Source organism: Oryza glaberrima, chromosome 5, assembly GCF_000147395.1.
Source record: "Oryza glaberrima chromosome 5, OglaRS2, whole genome shotgun sequence".
Lineage (NCBI taxonomy): Eukaryota > Viridiplantae > Streptophyta > Magnoliopsida > Poales > Poaceae > Oryza > Oryza glaberrima.
Window position 1 is genome coordinate 9540918 of NC_068330.1, and position 15590 is coordinate 9556507.

Below are 15590 nucleotides of genomic sequence, written 5' to 3' on the forward strand. Positions count from 1 at the left end.
GTTCTACCTATTTGTTAATATATCAAATTAGACTTGATTTTTTACCGTTTTAAGGTTTTCAAGATGTCACATTATCAAACTGTGTTTTTCCCGTTGCAACGCACGGGCACTATTGCTAGTACTATTTAAATTTAACTTATCATAAACCACATCAACTTACGTAAGTTTATATTATCTAGCTATCTTATACATTACTTTTACTTAGTGCTATCATAGTAAACTCCCGCAGCAATAATGATGATTCTTTTTATGTCTCTACGTGTACACCAAAGTGTGGATTGGGATTTTTAGATACCATCTTATTGCACATATTTGCAATATCCAAATTTTCTTATGTAGGAAAGAAAAACTCACATTTGATTGCAATTTGCTGCAACGTCTACGGTAGACTAAATGAAATGTACTTGATAGTTCAGTTGCAAAGGATATGTGGTTTCTACCCCGATGTCCTGTGTTCTTAGGGCTCCTTTAATTTAGAGGAAATATATATGAATGTTGGAGAATTTAGGGTTTTTCCTACAGACTAATCAAACAGTTATTCATGTGTTTTGTAAGCATATGTTATCTGATTTATGTGTTTTTTCTATTTCTTAATTTTTTTTTCATACGATTTAAAGTGGCCTTAAAATTTATTTTAAAAAATTTGTTTGGAGGAATGTCTCTCCAAATCTCTTTTATTCTCTACGGTAGAACAAACGATCAAAATTCCCCTCACAAATGCGACCCATGATCATAGAGACCAACGGTCAAATCTTGAGTAAATTTCACAAAACTACACGTTTTATAGTTCAAGTTGCATAAAACCACACACACTTTGATACTTAGCACTTAAGTACATATATTTTGGTAGTGTAGTTTCACAAAACCACACTATCAATGAATAGATTCACCCGCGAGATGACGTGACTGTTTTACCTAGGATGAGGACATGGCATCCTATTACCAGCCATCGCACGAAATTAATAGGATGCCACGTCCTCATCCTTGATGGAACAACCATGTTATCTCATGAGTGAATCCATTCATCGATAATGTGGTTTTATAAAACTAAACTACTAATATAATATATGTATTTAAGTGCCAAGTGTCAAAATATATGTAGTTTTCTGCAAATTGAACCATAAAATATGTATTTTATGTAGTTTTGTGAAATTTACTCAATCTTGAGTCGGACCATCGTTGTCTCGTTCTCCTCTTCTTCCGTCGCCGGCGCGGGGAGCTGCTCGTCGCCGGCGCGCAGTGATGGCGGAGGACTCCGGCGCCATCCTCCGCCACATATCCTCCCTCAAGGACATGCTTGACAAGGTCCGTCCCGCTCTCTGCTGCTTCCTCTCCGTTCTCTCTCCTGCGCACTGTACTGGTAGTCACTAGCAATGGCGATGCGATGAATGCCTCAATGCCGTGGAAGTCTCGCGTTCGCTCTAGGTGGTCGAGTCGCCCGCCGCGGCGATTGGGCGTCGCCAATGGAGCGATCAGGTGGCCGAATCGCGCGTCCGCTTCGGCGATTAGGCGTCGCCATGGCGAATCAGTCGTCCGAATCGCCTGACTAGGCGTCCGCTTCGACGATTAAGCGTCGCCATGGCGATCGACTATATTTTGAGAGAGAGAGAGAGAGAGAGAGAGAGAGGGTTGGGGCACGAACACATCGTGGGGCTGAGGGGAGGCGAACCCTAGCCGCCGCCGCCACAGCCGCGACCGTGGATCGTCGGCGTCGAGCCATCCCCTCCCTGCGCACTTCCTTCCGGTGGCCACCGTCGAGAGCTCCTCCCTCCGCTCTTCCTTCTGGAGGCCGTCGTCCCCAGCTCCTCCCGTGCCGGTTTGCTCCTTTTCCGTCCAATCTCTCTCCTTCGCAGCTTCGCTGCTTCTTCTCTGTTTCTTGGTTTGCTCCTCTATCTATTCAACCCAGAATTTTCTTCTCTCTTTCTTCTCTACTTTCTTCTTCTGCTCTCTCCCCATTCCCCAAACTTCTTTTGTTTGCTGACTGTTATCTCATCTATTGCCCACATATCAGTCTCATCATGGTGGATCCATTCGCCAGCGAAGGGAGTCAGTATGACCCATCCAAGGATCCTGAACGGAAGTCTAAGTCAAAAGATCCGGGATGGAAATACTGCTTCTGGCCAGACTTGAGCAACAGAGATTTGATCCACTGCTCGCTTTGTGGCAAGCAAATGATTGCAGGATTCAAGAGAGTCAGCAACATCTTGCAACAGGATTTGGAGATGTGCAGTGCAGCGGTGCCCCAATACTACCACAGCTATCATGAAAGAGATGAGAGCATATCTGAAGAAGAATTCGAGAATTGGCAAATATCTCAACTTACACCCCTCCTCTTATCGGCCAATGCCAAGTTCTGAGACAGCTGCCAAAAGGAAACAAGCTCCTGACGCTCTTCAATTTGGACGACCAACCCCAAAACAAACAACATCTGTTGCTTCTATGCTTTGCAAGGCACCTGAAGAGGTTGACGAAGATATCCATGCCAAGGGGCCTTCTCAATCTACCATTGAGCAATGTACAAGGCGGTACAATGGAAAACAAATGGTCCATCAGCAAATAGCAAATTTGTTTTCTGAATTTGACATACCATTTGCTGCTGCGCACTCAAGGAGCTTTGAGACTATGGTTCAATCCATCATACAATTTGGACCTGGTTATAAGCCTCCTAGTCATCAGGATTGGTGGGTTCCGTTGCTTGTTGGGGCAAAGGAGACTACGTTGGGAGCCAGTGGTAATATGGCAGATTTGAATGAATCGGACGATGATATTTGGTAGTTAAGACCAGAATCATTTACCTATGATGTCATGCTAGTATACTATTATGCTGTTTATCTGTCTCGGAGAACGCTGATGTTTATGACCTATGTACTTTTGGTGGATGATTTTTGCTATATTTATTACCTTTGATAACTTCTACTAATGTGCAGTGTTGGTATGTTTCTGTATTATTGTTTGCTAAATACCATTGCTTGTACTTGTCACCTAGGCATCTGCCTAAATAACTAGGTGTGCAAAGAGGTGCTTGACTCTCAGGTGCTATGCCATTAGGACTAAGGAAACATTGTCATTCCTGTTGCAATTTTTATTGCTCGAGCTATATACTGCAGTGGCTTTGTTTACCATTGGTTTCCTGCTTCCATAAATGGATTCTTTACTTGTACCGAGAAAGAGGTGGTGAAATAAATAGATCAAGGGTAGATATTAATTATTCTTGAGCTCCACTGTTACATTTTTTTTTCAGGATGCAGATGTCCATTAAAATTGGAGCTTTCATTTGGCTTTTTTCTGTTTGGAGATGACTTAATTATGTATGTGTAACTGACCAAGTATTATATTTTAAAACACATATCTGGTATTGTCTTTCAACTGAACAGGATGCAGAATTTCTGACTTGGACCTATGGCTTTATGATCATCTATAGTTTCACAGAAGCAACGAATTTTGGACTTAATGTATAGTACTAGCTTGTAACTTACTGCGATAAATCCAGTACTGTCTCTCTTCAAGCAAATGTCCTCTGGCTGTAGAATGGGAACATGTGCAATATAATGCAAGGATGATTTTTGAGTGTGAAGAACTGAATTCATCATAGTAGCGCGTTGAACTTTTTCATTCCAGATCTTATGCGTAACTGTGCTATATTTTCTCTGTTATTCTTGAATTAGGTCAACGAAGAGATTGAAGAGAATATTCAAAAGACAAGGGAAATAGAGTCAGAAATAGTGAAGCATTCTGAAACTGAAAAGGAGTATATCATGAAAGAGTCTGAACTAATGAAAGGGGTATCAATTGCTGAGTTTGAACTCAATGGCATTATACAAGTGGCTGGTAATTATTGCCTTTATTCATGCAGTTATTAGCTCAGTGGCAAATATCTAAGCTGTGGTTAACTTGCATAGTATATCCTTGATAGCAGTATGTTTTAAGTACGATAGCAGTAATTTTTTGCACAAAGGTTATTAAAGTTGCTTCAGTAATTCCCTTTTGAGGCCAAAGATAATCTTGCTCTTCAAAACTTGAAGCTAAAATATTGTTTTTTCCCTTGATTATGCAACTGAAACTTAACCAATTTATCTCGACCTTAACTTCAACGCATGTGGCTAGGAATGTATCTGCATGTGGACTCTATTTTTCAGATTGTACTCTCTAGCAACACTGATCTTGTATCTTTAACCTTTCTTCTGTCATTTCTAGTGTAGATTTATGTCATGCTTTCCATACAAGTTATGGTTGTTTGTTACTAGAAGCTTAGCCTTTTAAGTACATTGCAAGGTTTTTTTTTATGTAAAATACTGCAAGGTATTATTCCAACCAAGTCCATTCTGTCATTTACTTAGTGTTTACGCATCATAGTTTTCTTTCCTAATCACTGTTCCCCACAGTGATCTGTATGTTAATGAATATTATTATATATCACACAAATGTTTCTCAAAATCCAATAAGACCCATCTACATTTTGCATTTGAGTTATAAAATTTGATTATCTGGAGACAGAGGTTTACTTTCCAGTTCTAAATACACTTTCGCTGTAATCTTGTGAGAGCAACAGCTTTCTGTAGATGTGTAGCTTTGGACATGTGTTTGGTTCTTTATTTCATTTTTTTAGTGGAATTTGGCTATTTGTTTAAGATTATTCCATTAGTTGGATCTGCACAATTACACTGTGTGTACTGCAGGGACCCTCATGAAAATCACACCTGCCATTATCTCATTTTCTGCATGCGAATCCAACACATGATTCGCATTGTTGTTCTGTGCTAATTGTGAACTGGGTGGTTCTATCTTAACAAATAACAGTAAAAAAGGCACTTTCTTTACTGCTGTTGATAGTATTCTTGTGTTATTTTTTCATGTCTCATGCTGGATTGAATTTTCAATATTGTGGTATGAGTACTCTATGAAACACCTAATCATTTTTAGCTTTTCAAACAGCTGCTGAAACAGACTCACTTAAAGTGATGGAAGGCAATTTGGAATTCCAGAAAGCTACTCTGAATGGAATTAGGAAAAGATTTTCTAATAAAATGTATGGTCTACATTTGGTCCATTGATGAGATCAAATGGTTTTCAGCGTTCTGACTTATATTGAAACTTTACAGCTCTAGTTTTACATCAGATAATATGACGTTTTTCTTGCATTTTCTTGTTAAATGGGAAACCTTCTCTGTTCCTTCAAAGTGCTGCAATAGAGTTCATGTACTAAACCACTATTACGAACAGCTCCGTGTACTGTGACTGATTTAACCACTGTCATGATTCCAAATTATTCATGACTTGGAGCTCACTAAATTCATTAAAATGATTAGATAGTAGGATTGCAAATATTTATTCTCTGGTTCTTTTACTTCCAAAAAGAGCTGAACAGGAAATAATGCCTCAGATTGTTTACATTATATTTATCAGGGAAAAGTTCATCAATGAATCTAAGGGGTTCCAGGCTAACATGCTTGGAGATTTGAACAAGGATTTAGTTCTTTTACTTAAGGAGAAAGGTTCGCTAGGGGATGAGAGTGAGAACTTGAAAATGAAGATCAACGCAATAGAAAGTTCGTCACGTGATTACTTTGCTGACATTCTTGAGGAGCTAAATATGGAAAATTCAGGTAATTATTGTGGAGGTTGTTTGAGCTCAAAATTTTAATATTTACTTCAACCCTTAGTTAATGTTTTTTGATGTTTTGTTACAAAATCTTTGTTTGTATTAATTATATTTAATTGAATTGCATTATATGTTGCTTATTTTATTAACACTATTATTGTACTAAAGTTTAGGAAGCTCTATCTTTTGAGGCACACTGGTATTTCCAGGGCTTGTTCCACAGTGCACACCATCATCTGAATATTTAAACATTGTACATAAGAATTGATAACTTTATACTGAGTTAAATTATTTGTCTTGCCAACTTCTCTGAAGAAAGTACTCAACTCACTTTGTATGATGAGAGGAAAATAATATGTAATCTTTGTGACTGCATTGTTTCCCTTTTTCTCTCTTGTGTGCAGTGCGAGATTTGGTTTAGCTAACTTGTTGCCAGAAACCACTTTACATATCTTCTATTATTTTGCCATAACCTGCAACTATGTTATGTTCTGTCACTGATTGCATTTTAGACTTTCCCTTCTCCTTTAAGCGTGGAAATTTATGGTTGTTTGTGAACCGATATATGTATGTAAATTGTGATTACTGCTTTTCTGTCTTGCACCTACGTTATAACCGAAGTTTACCTTTTGTTAATGGGTTTAATTGATGTTGCAGTTTTGGAATCTGAATTACAGTATAAGATTTCAGAATACATGGATGTTATGAAGGATATAAGCAATCTGAAGGCTCTATTTAGTTCGATCAATTCTTAGTAACAATATTCATCGGTGGAGGTAACTGGATGTTTAATTAGGCTCGACACGGTTGTCTGTGATAAAAAATACGAAGTTTTTTCTGATTGGCTGTTTTTGTTCTCCTGCGTAGGTATCCTACCTAATCACGAAGTATATGTAGAGGCATAGCATGTAGCATTCTGGCTGGAGTAAGAATTCCCAATTTTGTTTTAGAGCATTCCTGATTTTTCTCCGTTCAAGGAATCATTATCTTGTATAGAGCAGAGTGCGAATAAAATCAAATTGGTTTTGCTTTACAAATTGGCCCTTGCACCTATCAAATCAAATTGGTTTGGCTGTACTGGGCTACCTCTTGTATATTTTCTTAGATCACCCGTGGCAATGAAATGAAGATCGTCCACATTGCATCAAGGTGAATCATCGTAAAAAAAAAAAAAAAGAAGACCAAACCGATGCTATGAAACTCTGGATTCCTGTGGACTCATGGTGCCATACTTCCATGTAGTTATAAATGTTTGCCACAAAGTTTATTGGCATACTAAAATATCGAAGAAAATTTGCTCTTTTGCCACAACACCATATGAAACTACATACTCCCTCCGTTTCGAAATGTTTAACGCCGTTGACTTTTTAGCACAAATGTTTGACGCCGTTGACTTTTTAGCACATATTTGACCGTTCGTCTTATTCAAAAAATTTAAGTAATTATTAATTCTTTTCTTATCATTTGATTCATTGTTAAATATATTTTCATGTAGGCATATAATTTTACATATGTCACAAAAGTTTTTGAATAAGACGAACGGTCAAACATGTGCTAAAAAGTCAACGGTGTCAAATATTTCGAAACGGAGGGAGTATTTACCTATCTATCTCCCCTCCTTTCCTTTTCTATTCTTCCTTCTTCATCTCTGCCCACGGCCGTGCCTGAGGATTGTAAGGTAAAACTATATTGCACGAAAAATAAGAGAGAGATCCGCCCAATACGGCTGCCACATAATACAAACATGGAATTCAAAATATAACAGCGAGTAAATACAACCAATCGTGTTGATTGGGAGAAAATCATGTGTAGTTGTCGCGAATCCAGTTAGCTGTATTGGCTTTTGTTACACTGTATGTATATGGATTCAACTCTAAACTAACTTGATCCTTGTCTTTGAATTGCAACAACAATCTCATTACACCTTGCACATCTATACGAGCTTGTGGCTGCACAACGTGTTTGCAGGCAGTAATAGCAATACCTGAAAAAAGAAAACGACATATAGAGGTTGGGATTGGGATACGAAACTGGCACATTAACAGATCCAGATTTTGTGACCTAACATGCGCACATGTACTGTCATGCAAAAACTACTCCAATTGATTTTTCACAGTTACAGTGTTGGATAATGTATGTCAAGGACTAAAATTTTGTTTTTAGAAAGCTTCAATTTTTTTTGCTCCTACCCTTTTTTTATGAGCAAGTATATGTGTACTGAAATGATACTGAACAGTACGATGATTAGCAACTGTCATCTCTGACTATGTAACATGAAATGAGCTTCTTTGAACAAGTTATGATTGAAAGATAAAAGATGGAGAAAGAAGAGCACCTGTGTTGACATGGGAGAGCTACGAAGGGAATGCTAGGACTGGAGCGACATATAGGGCAGTCTGCTTCATCGCCAGAAGAACTTGCTGATTTATCTTTGGAGAAAGGTAGAAGAAACTTCTTTACTGAGGATGAGTTTAAGAGGGGAAGAAGCAAAAGCAACATTTCCTGGACAATAAAGCAAATATCAACTATCAGCTAAAGTTCTGTAAAGTAAGTTACTGACATTGTCAATACTATTAATGCAAAAAAATACTGAACATCAAGTCACTAGCAATGCAATCATCAATTAGCCACAGAATTAATACTTTCCAAAAAATAGATACAAAATGTTTTGAAAGCATCATCATTCAATAAATTGACTGGTAGCACTTTGACTGAGTTACATTGATCTTTGTTTATCAGCTCTCACCAGTCACCAGTTTGCATGTAAAGAACAGTGAACAATCATGGTGATACAGACATTTAGCTTGTACAACCAGAATTGTTACAAGGCTTTGAACAATTTGATTTACTTAAACCAATCCCATTTTGCTCCATGCTGCTAACATTAAGTCCATATTCCATTCTTTTTCCATGGGGCCCTTATAATCCATATTTGCTGATTCAATCTCCTCTATTACACAATTACGTAAGATTGATGATGTGACCACTGAAGCAAAACGTGGTGGGCTTGCAATTATTCAATGGGACAAGAAACTTTTTCCTAAGCTTTCTGATGCAGGTTTTTCAACACTGTTATCACTTATTCCTCTCGGCCACTGACCTGGTTGAGGTATCCAGCCGTCACTAGGTCAGCAGTCGTACTGACCACATGTTGCTAAATTCAATTTTTCAATTTAAATAAATACTCCCTCCATCCGATAAATAAGGCGCAACTATCACTACCGCAAAGATCAAGAAATAATTATTACCAACTCTTTGTTTGATCACCCCAATAAATACAATGCATACATCGCAGTATGATTTAATAGATAGAGAGAACTTTTAGCACTACTCTACCCTTTTTATAAATGATATCTCCAAATTGGTACAAACCAACTTTTAGCACTACACTACCCTTTTTATAACATGAACAAGTATTTTCAATGTGAAATATCATAGGACTGAGAAAACGTAGAACTAAATATTCAGAGTGACAGGTCTATTATATTCTGGCGTAACTATAACTAGTGAAGAATACGTATCTCAGTGGAGCAGAAATAACATGCAATCTATAGTTACAAAAAGGATGTTTTAAAAATTTTATTCCACAATTTCCACCCGCCACTACTCCCATGTAGAGAAATGGTAGATGGGGAGAAAGTAAAGTCCGAAAATATTTATTCTTGTAAATTAGTGAGTTCTTTTTCTGAAAAAAATAAATTAGTGAGTTGGGGGTGATTATGTGTTTTAAATCCTCATGGCTGCCTATATGTGGACATGTATGTATTCCTCGCAAGATTTTCTTTTCTTTTAATGGCATTCTTTGCAGATATGCACCTCTGTCCTTCCTAACCAGTCCCTTCTGCTCTGTTCCACACATCCTAGTTCCCATCTTCCTATATGTCTCAAGGTTTTGTTCAGTGGTAGCCTTTGTTCGCTATTCCTATTCAGGTTCACATAAGAGCCTTTTTCTTTCCATCATGAGTTGAGTTTGCTTTGTGGTCATCTAAATATTTTTTATATTTGAGGAAAGTTTTTTAAAAATTTTATTTGAATCTTAAATTTATATCCACTGTAACTTTGTAACACGTTCGCACCACGCTAGTGTATAAAAAAACCTTAATCTACATAAACATGTATCATAACATTAATAATAATATTAATAATGGTTATGATGTGCTATTAACACTTATTCCTGAAAGAAATTTATTTTCGGTAATATTACAACAGTAAAACTGCCAAGCTTACAGAAATACAAGAGGCTAGACTTAAGGTTTCATTCTGTATGTACTCAATGTGAAAAGGAGGACGGAATCATGTACAGGATGTCAAATACATCACTGCATAAGATTGAAATTTAAATTATTAAACAAGAATGTATCAAGAGAGGCATACCGAAAATTCATTCCAAACCAGTTGCCGGTTCATGTACTCAAAGCTTACTGCCCTATTCATGTTGGGGCTCTCATAAACAAGTCTTGCTTTCAGAATCCTTTCAACAATAGTTTTATATCTGCATAAATACATAAGCAAGTCTGAACTCTTGTTTTCTTAAAAAAACATGCTAACCTAGCTCACTCAAGTAAACTATACTGTCACTGTAATTCATTAATTGTGGATGCTGACACTTTTAAGTCTATTCAGATAGACCAATCAGTAATGCCAAACTGGGCACCATTTGCTGTGAGTCTACGAGTAATTACCATTTTCACTGTCTCCTCAGAATAAATAAATGAACATAAATAAACAAGTTGATGAACAGTACCTTGCACCATAAAGAAATAACAAAAGGTTAAAGAATGAAGAAGCTCTGTATAAGCCTTCAGCATGCTGCACCAAGCCCCAAGCGCGACGTGCTAGTGGTCTCTAAATTATGAAAGAAAGTTATAAGAATAAAAAAAGGAATTAAATTTTTCGAATAAGTTCTGAAGATCACCTGTTCAGAATCACCCCATCGACGGAAAGCAGAAAAAGACTGCAAGCGGGACCATATATATTGGCCACCAACAGTGCTAATACAATACAAAACCTTTTGAGAAACTGAAAGTCCAGGTCCTTCCAAACCTGTTCTGACTGAAAAAACACATGGAATTCATCAACACTTGCTAGGATAATATTACAAACAATAAGTCATTAGCATATCAGTAGCATTCCATAGAGCCAAAGAATGTAACGAGTAACAAAAAATAAAAAAGTTTTGGACCTGATAATGGGCCAAGACCTATGTAACCCCACACTAACCAAATAATCAAGAAGACAACACAACCCAATCCACAAGAGCCAATTGGCCGAGCAGTTGCAACAAAAACATGGAGGGTAGATATTTGATTTATATATACTGCTAAATGGAAACAATTACAATAGGCTTCTTACATAGAGGACTCCCTAAGACCTGAAAATTATAGATAATTTACTCCAAAAAATAGCTTGCCTAACTAGAAGATACCAGACAATAAAATAGATAGATTTCCTAAATCCTAATAACAAACCCTGTTTAAGGATGCTGCTACTGCAGGCCCTAATGGGATGGATGCACAGGCCACAAAATGGGGAAACCTAGTCATATTAGGCACATCTCAACCAAACAAGCCAGCTTGAAAAATAGTTAAGCGTTTGGACCATTTTGAACCTTCAAGAAGTTGACACATGCATTAACCATGTTTATTTTCCTTTTTCTACAACAAAAATAATTTAGCTTGCATTATGAAAATAAAAAATTCCAACCTAGCTTACATTTAGAGTAAAATGCAGCAAGGATTCTTGCTAGGTGGGTGTAGGCTTGCAACTCATCTTGCAAAATGCTCAAATGAGTCAGGCAACTTGAAAGGAGAGTGGAAATACAGTCCGATGCATGTCATGTGGGGCTAATGACAGTGAAATACAGACCAGGTTGGCCTAAGGAACAACGTGTGGACAGAATACATACATGTTTCAGATCAATGTAATGTCCTCCTATAGGATTGCCATGCCCAACTTAATAGCCTAGGAGGAGTAAACTGCAAAGCTTTAGGCTCAGGCAACTGAAAATGGTGACATATATGCATTCATGGATTCTATGCTGCCCCCAGTTGTCCCTTAAGGGACCACTCTGGCGACAAGGTCGGTGTAATAAGCCACATACCATGTGTTAGGGTGCATATTTGCGTACCCTAATCAAGTTATGTGACTCTTTTGAGCATTTTGCAAGATGAGTGACTAATCTGCACCCAGTTCACAAGTTGTTGTACCAGCAATGTATTTTACTCATATTTGAATATTTAGTTGGCTCAATTTATTTCTTATAAAACTAGTAATTAGGATGATGCATCTTGTATTTTCATTAAATATTGTACATGCAACCACCGGATCACTTGTGACAGAATTGTAGTCAGGTTGTATATTGTGCATCTCCTGAGCTAGTGGATAATAACATGAGAAAACCCACGGTGCCCTTATCAAGTAATCATAAACATGTTGGTTCAAAAATTAATTTCCTAGAAGATATATGCAATTTAGTAACCCAGAACTTGAGGATTTTTAACAACATATTTTACTCACTTATAATATTCATGTTAGGGAAATTCTTACTTGAAGGTTTTGAACCTAAAGTTTCTTGGCCACATGCTCTTTTCAGGAGATTTAAGAACATACCACATAAATAAGCCCTTTTTCCTTTGAATAAATTAGTGCAATGATACTTAAAAATGTGTAGAATAGCATGTATTTCTGGACACCATGTCTTATTTGTCAATAAACAGCTAATTGGAAAGGAGACAGTAATTAGGTATGACACATCCATATAAATTGTGATCAGCATTCTGTAGGTGCAATCATTGGTTTGATTCTATTCCCTATAGATAGTAATAAAATCATAATTTCCATGTCCTGAACTAGCTGAAGACAAACTCACACCAAAGCGATCTGAAACCAGTGCAATTTCACCATAACACGTGATTCAACCAAAGTAAATAAGGGTATTGTAATGCAAGGATGATACACGATCAAAGTGTAAATATCCTGGTCGCCTGGTACACACTTTAGAAAGATCCAAACATTTCGTATGCTTTGGGGAGCTATAACCAGCATAGCAACTAAAGATAATGCCATAAAGTACGTGCCATATACATTATACAGATCTGCTAACAATTGAGACACAATAAAGTAGCAAATACCTTCTTTTCCTGTTATGGGCGCTGCCCGTTCATCTCTATATCTCAGGTTCATGAGCGCATTCCCAGGAGTTGGCTTATCAACCCATATTGAGAATCTCCATATGAGGAACTCAAGGAAAGCATCTAATTCTGGCTCATATTGGAACAGGAGTCCTGGCTGGAACATACGTCAAACTGAAGGTAATAAGCTGATGCGCAAGCAATAAGAAATACCCATATCACCATGATTAGTAAAGGAAGTACCTTCACCAAAGAGAATACTTTGACTAACTGCTCTTTCAACATGGCGGACATCTCGACATCAAGCCTCGCAGCATCAAATTGGTTAACTCTAGATATTGAAATTGGGATAGCGATCTGTATCACACAAGAAATTCAACAATGCATTACTACCCCCAACAATATAGTGAACCTTTTCCTGCCAGTTGTAGCAAACAGATCAAAAATCCGCTCTTTATTTAAGACCACAACTAATTTTTTTTTAATCAATTAATTGGGAAAACAGAGACTAGTGACTCCCCACTAGGCAGCCATTTTCTTTTTAAAAAATCTGGATGTAGCTAAGAAACCTCAGACCTTCAAAGAATACTACTATAATCGAATATGTGTATTCCGATATGCTTGAATGCAGCAAAGCGGGCCTTTAGAACCCTATATTTCGTAAACAAGAAAAAGTATCCGATAGCAAAGTTTGTACAGTAAAAAAAAATAATCCCAAGAACAGAGGTGAGTTAGACATATCGGTACCTTGGATGAATCATGCATTGACTCCCACTGAGGGAGGAGTCTCCGGTACTCGGCGGCCCATGCATCCGGTGGTGGCGACGACGAGTCAGTGGAGGCGGAGGGAGAGGGTAGGGTTTCGGGATCCGCCATTATAGGGGGCGGAGCTCACGGGTGGACGCGTGATGCGAGCTCGAGCATGAGAAGCGACAGCAGACGCGAGAAATCCCCGCCTCCGGGGAAGGAAGCCGATGAGCGTGGCGGGCCGATCCGCCCCACCTGGTAGTTAAGGGGGGGCACGCGACGGCCGGCGCGGAGGAGGGAGAGATCGAGAGGGGCGGACGGCGCGTCGCCGGCGGTGGGAGAGGCGGGGGTGGATGGGACGAGCAGCGGGCAGCGGACCAGCGGTGCGTGTCGCGCGGACGATCGAGGAAAGTGTGTGCGATTGGGGATTCGGTTGATACTAGTACTTGACATGGGCCCTTATGGGCCTTACCAAGAAGATGGTAAAATAAAGGAAAAAGTACATCGAAGGTCCCTCAACTTGTCATCGAATCACAAAATCATCCTTAAATCACGAAACCGCATACAACGTGTCCCTTGACTCCGGTTTTATCTGACGTGGCAGCTGACTCAGCGTGGGACCCACGTGGGTTCCACGTGTCAGCCCCTTCTTCCCCTCCCCTCTTCCTCTCTCTCTCTCCTCTTCTTTTCTTTCTCTCCCTTCGCTCCAGTTCGGCAGGCGGGAGTCCGGCGGCCGGTGGCGGCGACAAGGCGGCGTCGGCGGCAGCGACAACACGCGACGAGGTGGCCGCGGCGACGGGCGACGAGGCCACCCGCTCCGCCTCCACATCGCCTCCGCCTACTCTGAGCGGGAGGCGGCCGCGGCCGACGACGACCTCGCTGCGGGACGCGCTCCTCGCCTACGCCCGCGCCCTCTCCCTCGTCGAGCCGCGCTTCCCCATCCGCCTCCGCCTCCGTCGGCGCCCCCATCCCCGCCGTCGCAGCCGTCTCCTCTCCGGTCTACCGGCCCCGGCGGCGAGAGCGGATCTCCGACGATGACGCCGACGTCACGGTCGGCCTGCCGCACTGCCTCCTCCGTCCACCTCCCCAGATTCGACGACGACGACAACCGCCGCGTCCAGCTCCTCCCCCGGCACTTGCCGGCCGCGCCCATCTCCGGCGATCCGACCGACGACAATGGACCTCCGCCACGCCGCGCCCATGAATCGCAGTTCACTCCGGCGTTCCGATTCATCCTCTGCTTCCTCGTTGTTTGCTTCTGGTTTGATTGATCGACCATGCCTCCCCTCGTGGCGCCGGTGGAGCACAAGGACGAGCCCTGCAGGCAGCGGCACGCGGCGGCGGCGGCGGCGGCGATGACAGCGGCGGCGGTGGCTAAGCCGCGGCAGCGGTCGGCGTCGTTCCACGGGCGCGGCGCGGCGGAGCAACGACACTCGTTGTTGAAGCAGCGGCCGCGGACGCAGCCTGACCTGCTCGCCGAGCATGTGGCCGCTGCACGTGATGGCGCGCGCCGAGTGGCGCGTGGCCGACCTGGTCGCTGCCGCCATGGAGCTCTACGTCCGGGAGGGGCGCCGGCCGCTGCTGCCGTCCGCTGACCCCGCCGCCTTCGGACTCCACTTCTTCCTCTCCCCCAAGGCCGCAACGACCGCCGCGATCACCGCCGCCGCCGCTCGTCCCCCGCCGGTTTAGGGATGAGAGAGGAAGAGAGGGGAGGGGAAGAAGGGGCTGACATATGGGACCCACGTGGGTCCCACGCTGAGTCAGCTGCCACATCGGACAAAACCGGAGTCAAAATCGCTGAGGGACCTAGTCTATACTGGTTTTGTAAGTTGGGGGACGTGTTGTATCCGGTTTTGTGGTTTAAGGACGATTTTATAATTCGATGACAAGTTGAGGGACCTTCGGTGTACTTTTTCCTAAAATAAATATTGGAAAACGTCTATTTTGTTTTCCTCATCTCTCGCTCCTTTGACTCCTCGTAGAATAACTCTCTCAACTGTAAATCAAGTATAACACATCCTCGTCTTTGAAAACCGGTTGCAAATCGACTCTTTCGATAGTTTAGCAGTTTGTACTGACGTGGCAGGTTGATTGCGGTTGACTCGTTAAATCAA

The 15590-nt window shown here is 40.9% G+C and overlaps 3 protein-coding genes across 5 annotated transcripts; 2 read left to right on the forward strand and 1 right to left on the reverse strand.

The window, feature by feature from the left end:
* Positions 1 to 1162: 1162 nt before the first annotated feature.
* LOC127773395 (uncharacterized) lies at positions 1163 to 6788 on the forward strand. 3 transcript variants are annotated; one of them, XM_052299453.1, is made up of 6 exons: positions 1163 to 1305; positions 3666 to 3828; positions 4933 to 5026; positions 5404 to 5603; positions 6257 to 6375; positions 6467 to 6788. In XM_052299453.1, exons 1-5 carry the CDS (start codon positions 1243 to 1245, stop codon positions 6352 to 6354), a joined length of 618 nt encoding a protein of 205 aa, XP_052155413.1. In that variant the 5' UTR covers positions 1163 to 1242; the 3' UTR covers positions 6355 to 6375; positions 6467 to 6788. The 3 variants fall into 3 exon arrangements, with proteins under 3 accessions (XP_052155413.1, XP_052155415.1, XP_052155414.1); XM_052299455.1 differs by lacking the exons at positions 6257 to 6375; positions 6467 to 6788 and adding an exon at positions 5768 to 6250; XM_052299454.1 differs by lacking the exons at positions 6257 to 6375; positions 6467 to 6788 and adding an exon at positions 5773 to 6250.
* Positions 1319 to 3657, forward strand: LOC127773396 (uncharacterized). Its single transcript, XM_052299456.1, has 2 exons — positions 1319 to 1816; positions 2012 to 3657. The coding sequence occupies exon 2, from the start codon at positions 2263 to 2265 to the stop codon at positions 2773 to 2775; it is 513 nt and encodes a 170-aa protein (XP_052155416.1). The 5' UTR covers positions 1319 to 1816; positions 2012 to 2262; the 3' UTR covers positions 2776 to 3657.
* Positions 6789 to 7264: 476 nt separating the features above from the next.
* Positions 7265 to 13894, reverse strand: LOC127773394 (peroxisome biogenesis protein 2). Its single transcript, XM_052299452.1, has 8 exons — positions 13477 to 13894; positions 12973 to 13086; positions 12730 to 12886; positions 10515 to 10651; positions 10344 to 10444; positions 9974 to 10091; positions 7935 to 8101; positions 7265 to 7583 (listed from the first exon to the last, which is right to left on the reverse strand). Exons 1-8 carry the CDS (start codon positions 13603 to 13605, stop codon positions 7478 to 7480), a joined length of 1029 nt encoding a protein of 342 aa, XP_052155412.1. The 5' UTR covers positions 13606 to 13894; the 3' UTR covers positions 7265 to 7477.
* Positions 13895 to 15590: the final 1696 nt, after the last annotated feature.

Excerpts from the sequence above, each read along its gene's own strand:
- LOC127773395 (XM_052299453.1), top strand. The coding sequence starts at position 1,243 with ATGGCGGAGGACTCCGGCGCCATCCTCCGCCACATATCCTCCCTCAAG. Across the intron at positions 3,829-4,932 it reads TGGCATTATACAAGTGGCTG|CTGCTGAAACAGACTCACTT; the intron begins GTAATTATTGCC and ends CTTTTCAAACAG. Across the intron at positions 5,604-6,256 it reads GCTAAATATGGAAAATTCAG|TTTTGGAATCTGAATTACAG; the intron begins GTAATTATTGTG and ends TTGATGTTGCAG.
- LOC127773396 (XM_052299456.1), top strand. The coding sequence starts at position 2,263 with ATGAAAGAGATGAGAGCATATCTGAAGAAGAATTCGAGAATTGGCAAA.
- LOC127773394 (XM_052299452.1), bottom strand. The coding sequence starts at position 13,605 with ATGGCGGATCCCGAAACCCTACCCTCTCCCTCCGCCTCCACTGACTCG. Across the intron at positions 10,445-10,514 it reads GATGGGGTGATTCTGAACAG|AGACCACTAGCACGTCGCGC; the intron begins GTGATCTTCAGA and ends TTCATAATTTAG. Across the intron at positions 10,092-10,343 it reads TTATTTCTTTATGGTGCAAG|ATATAAAACTATTGTTGAAA; the intron begins GTACTGTTCATC and ends GTATTTATGCAG.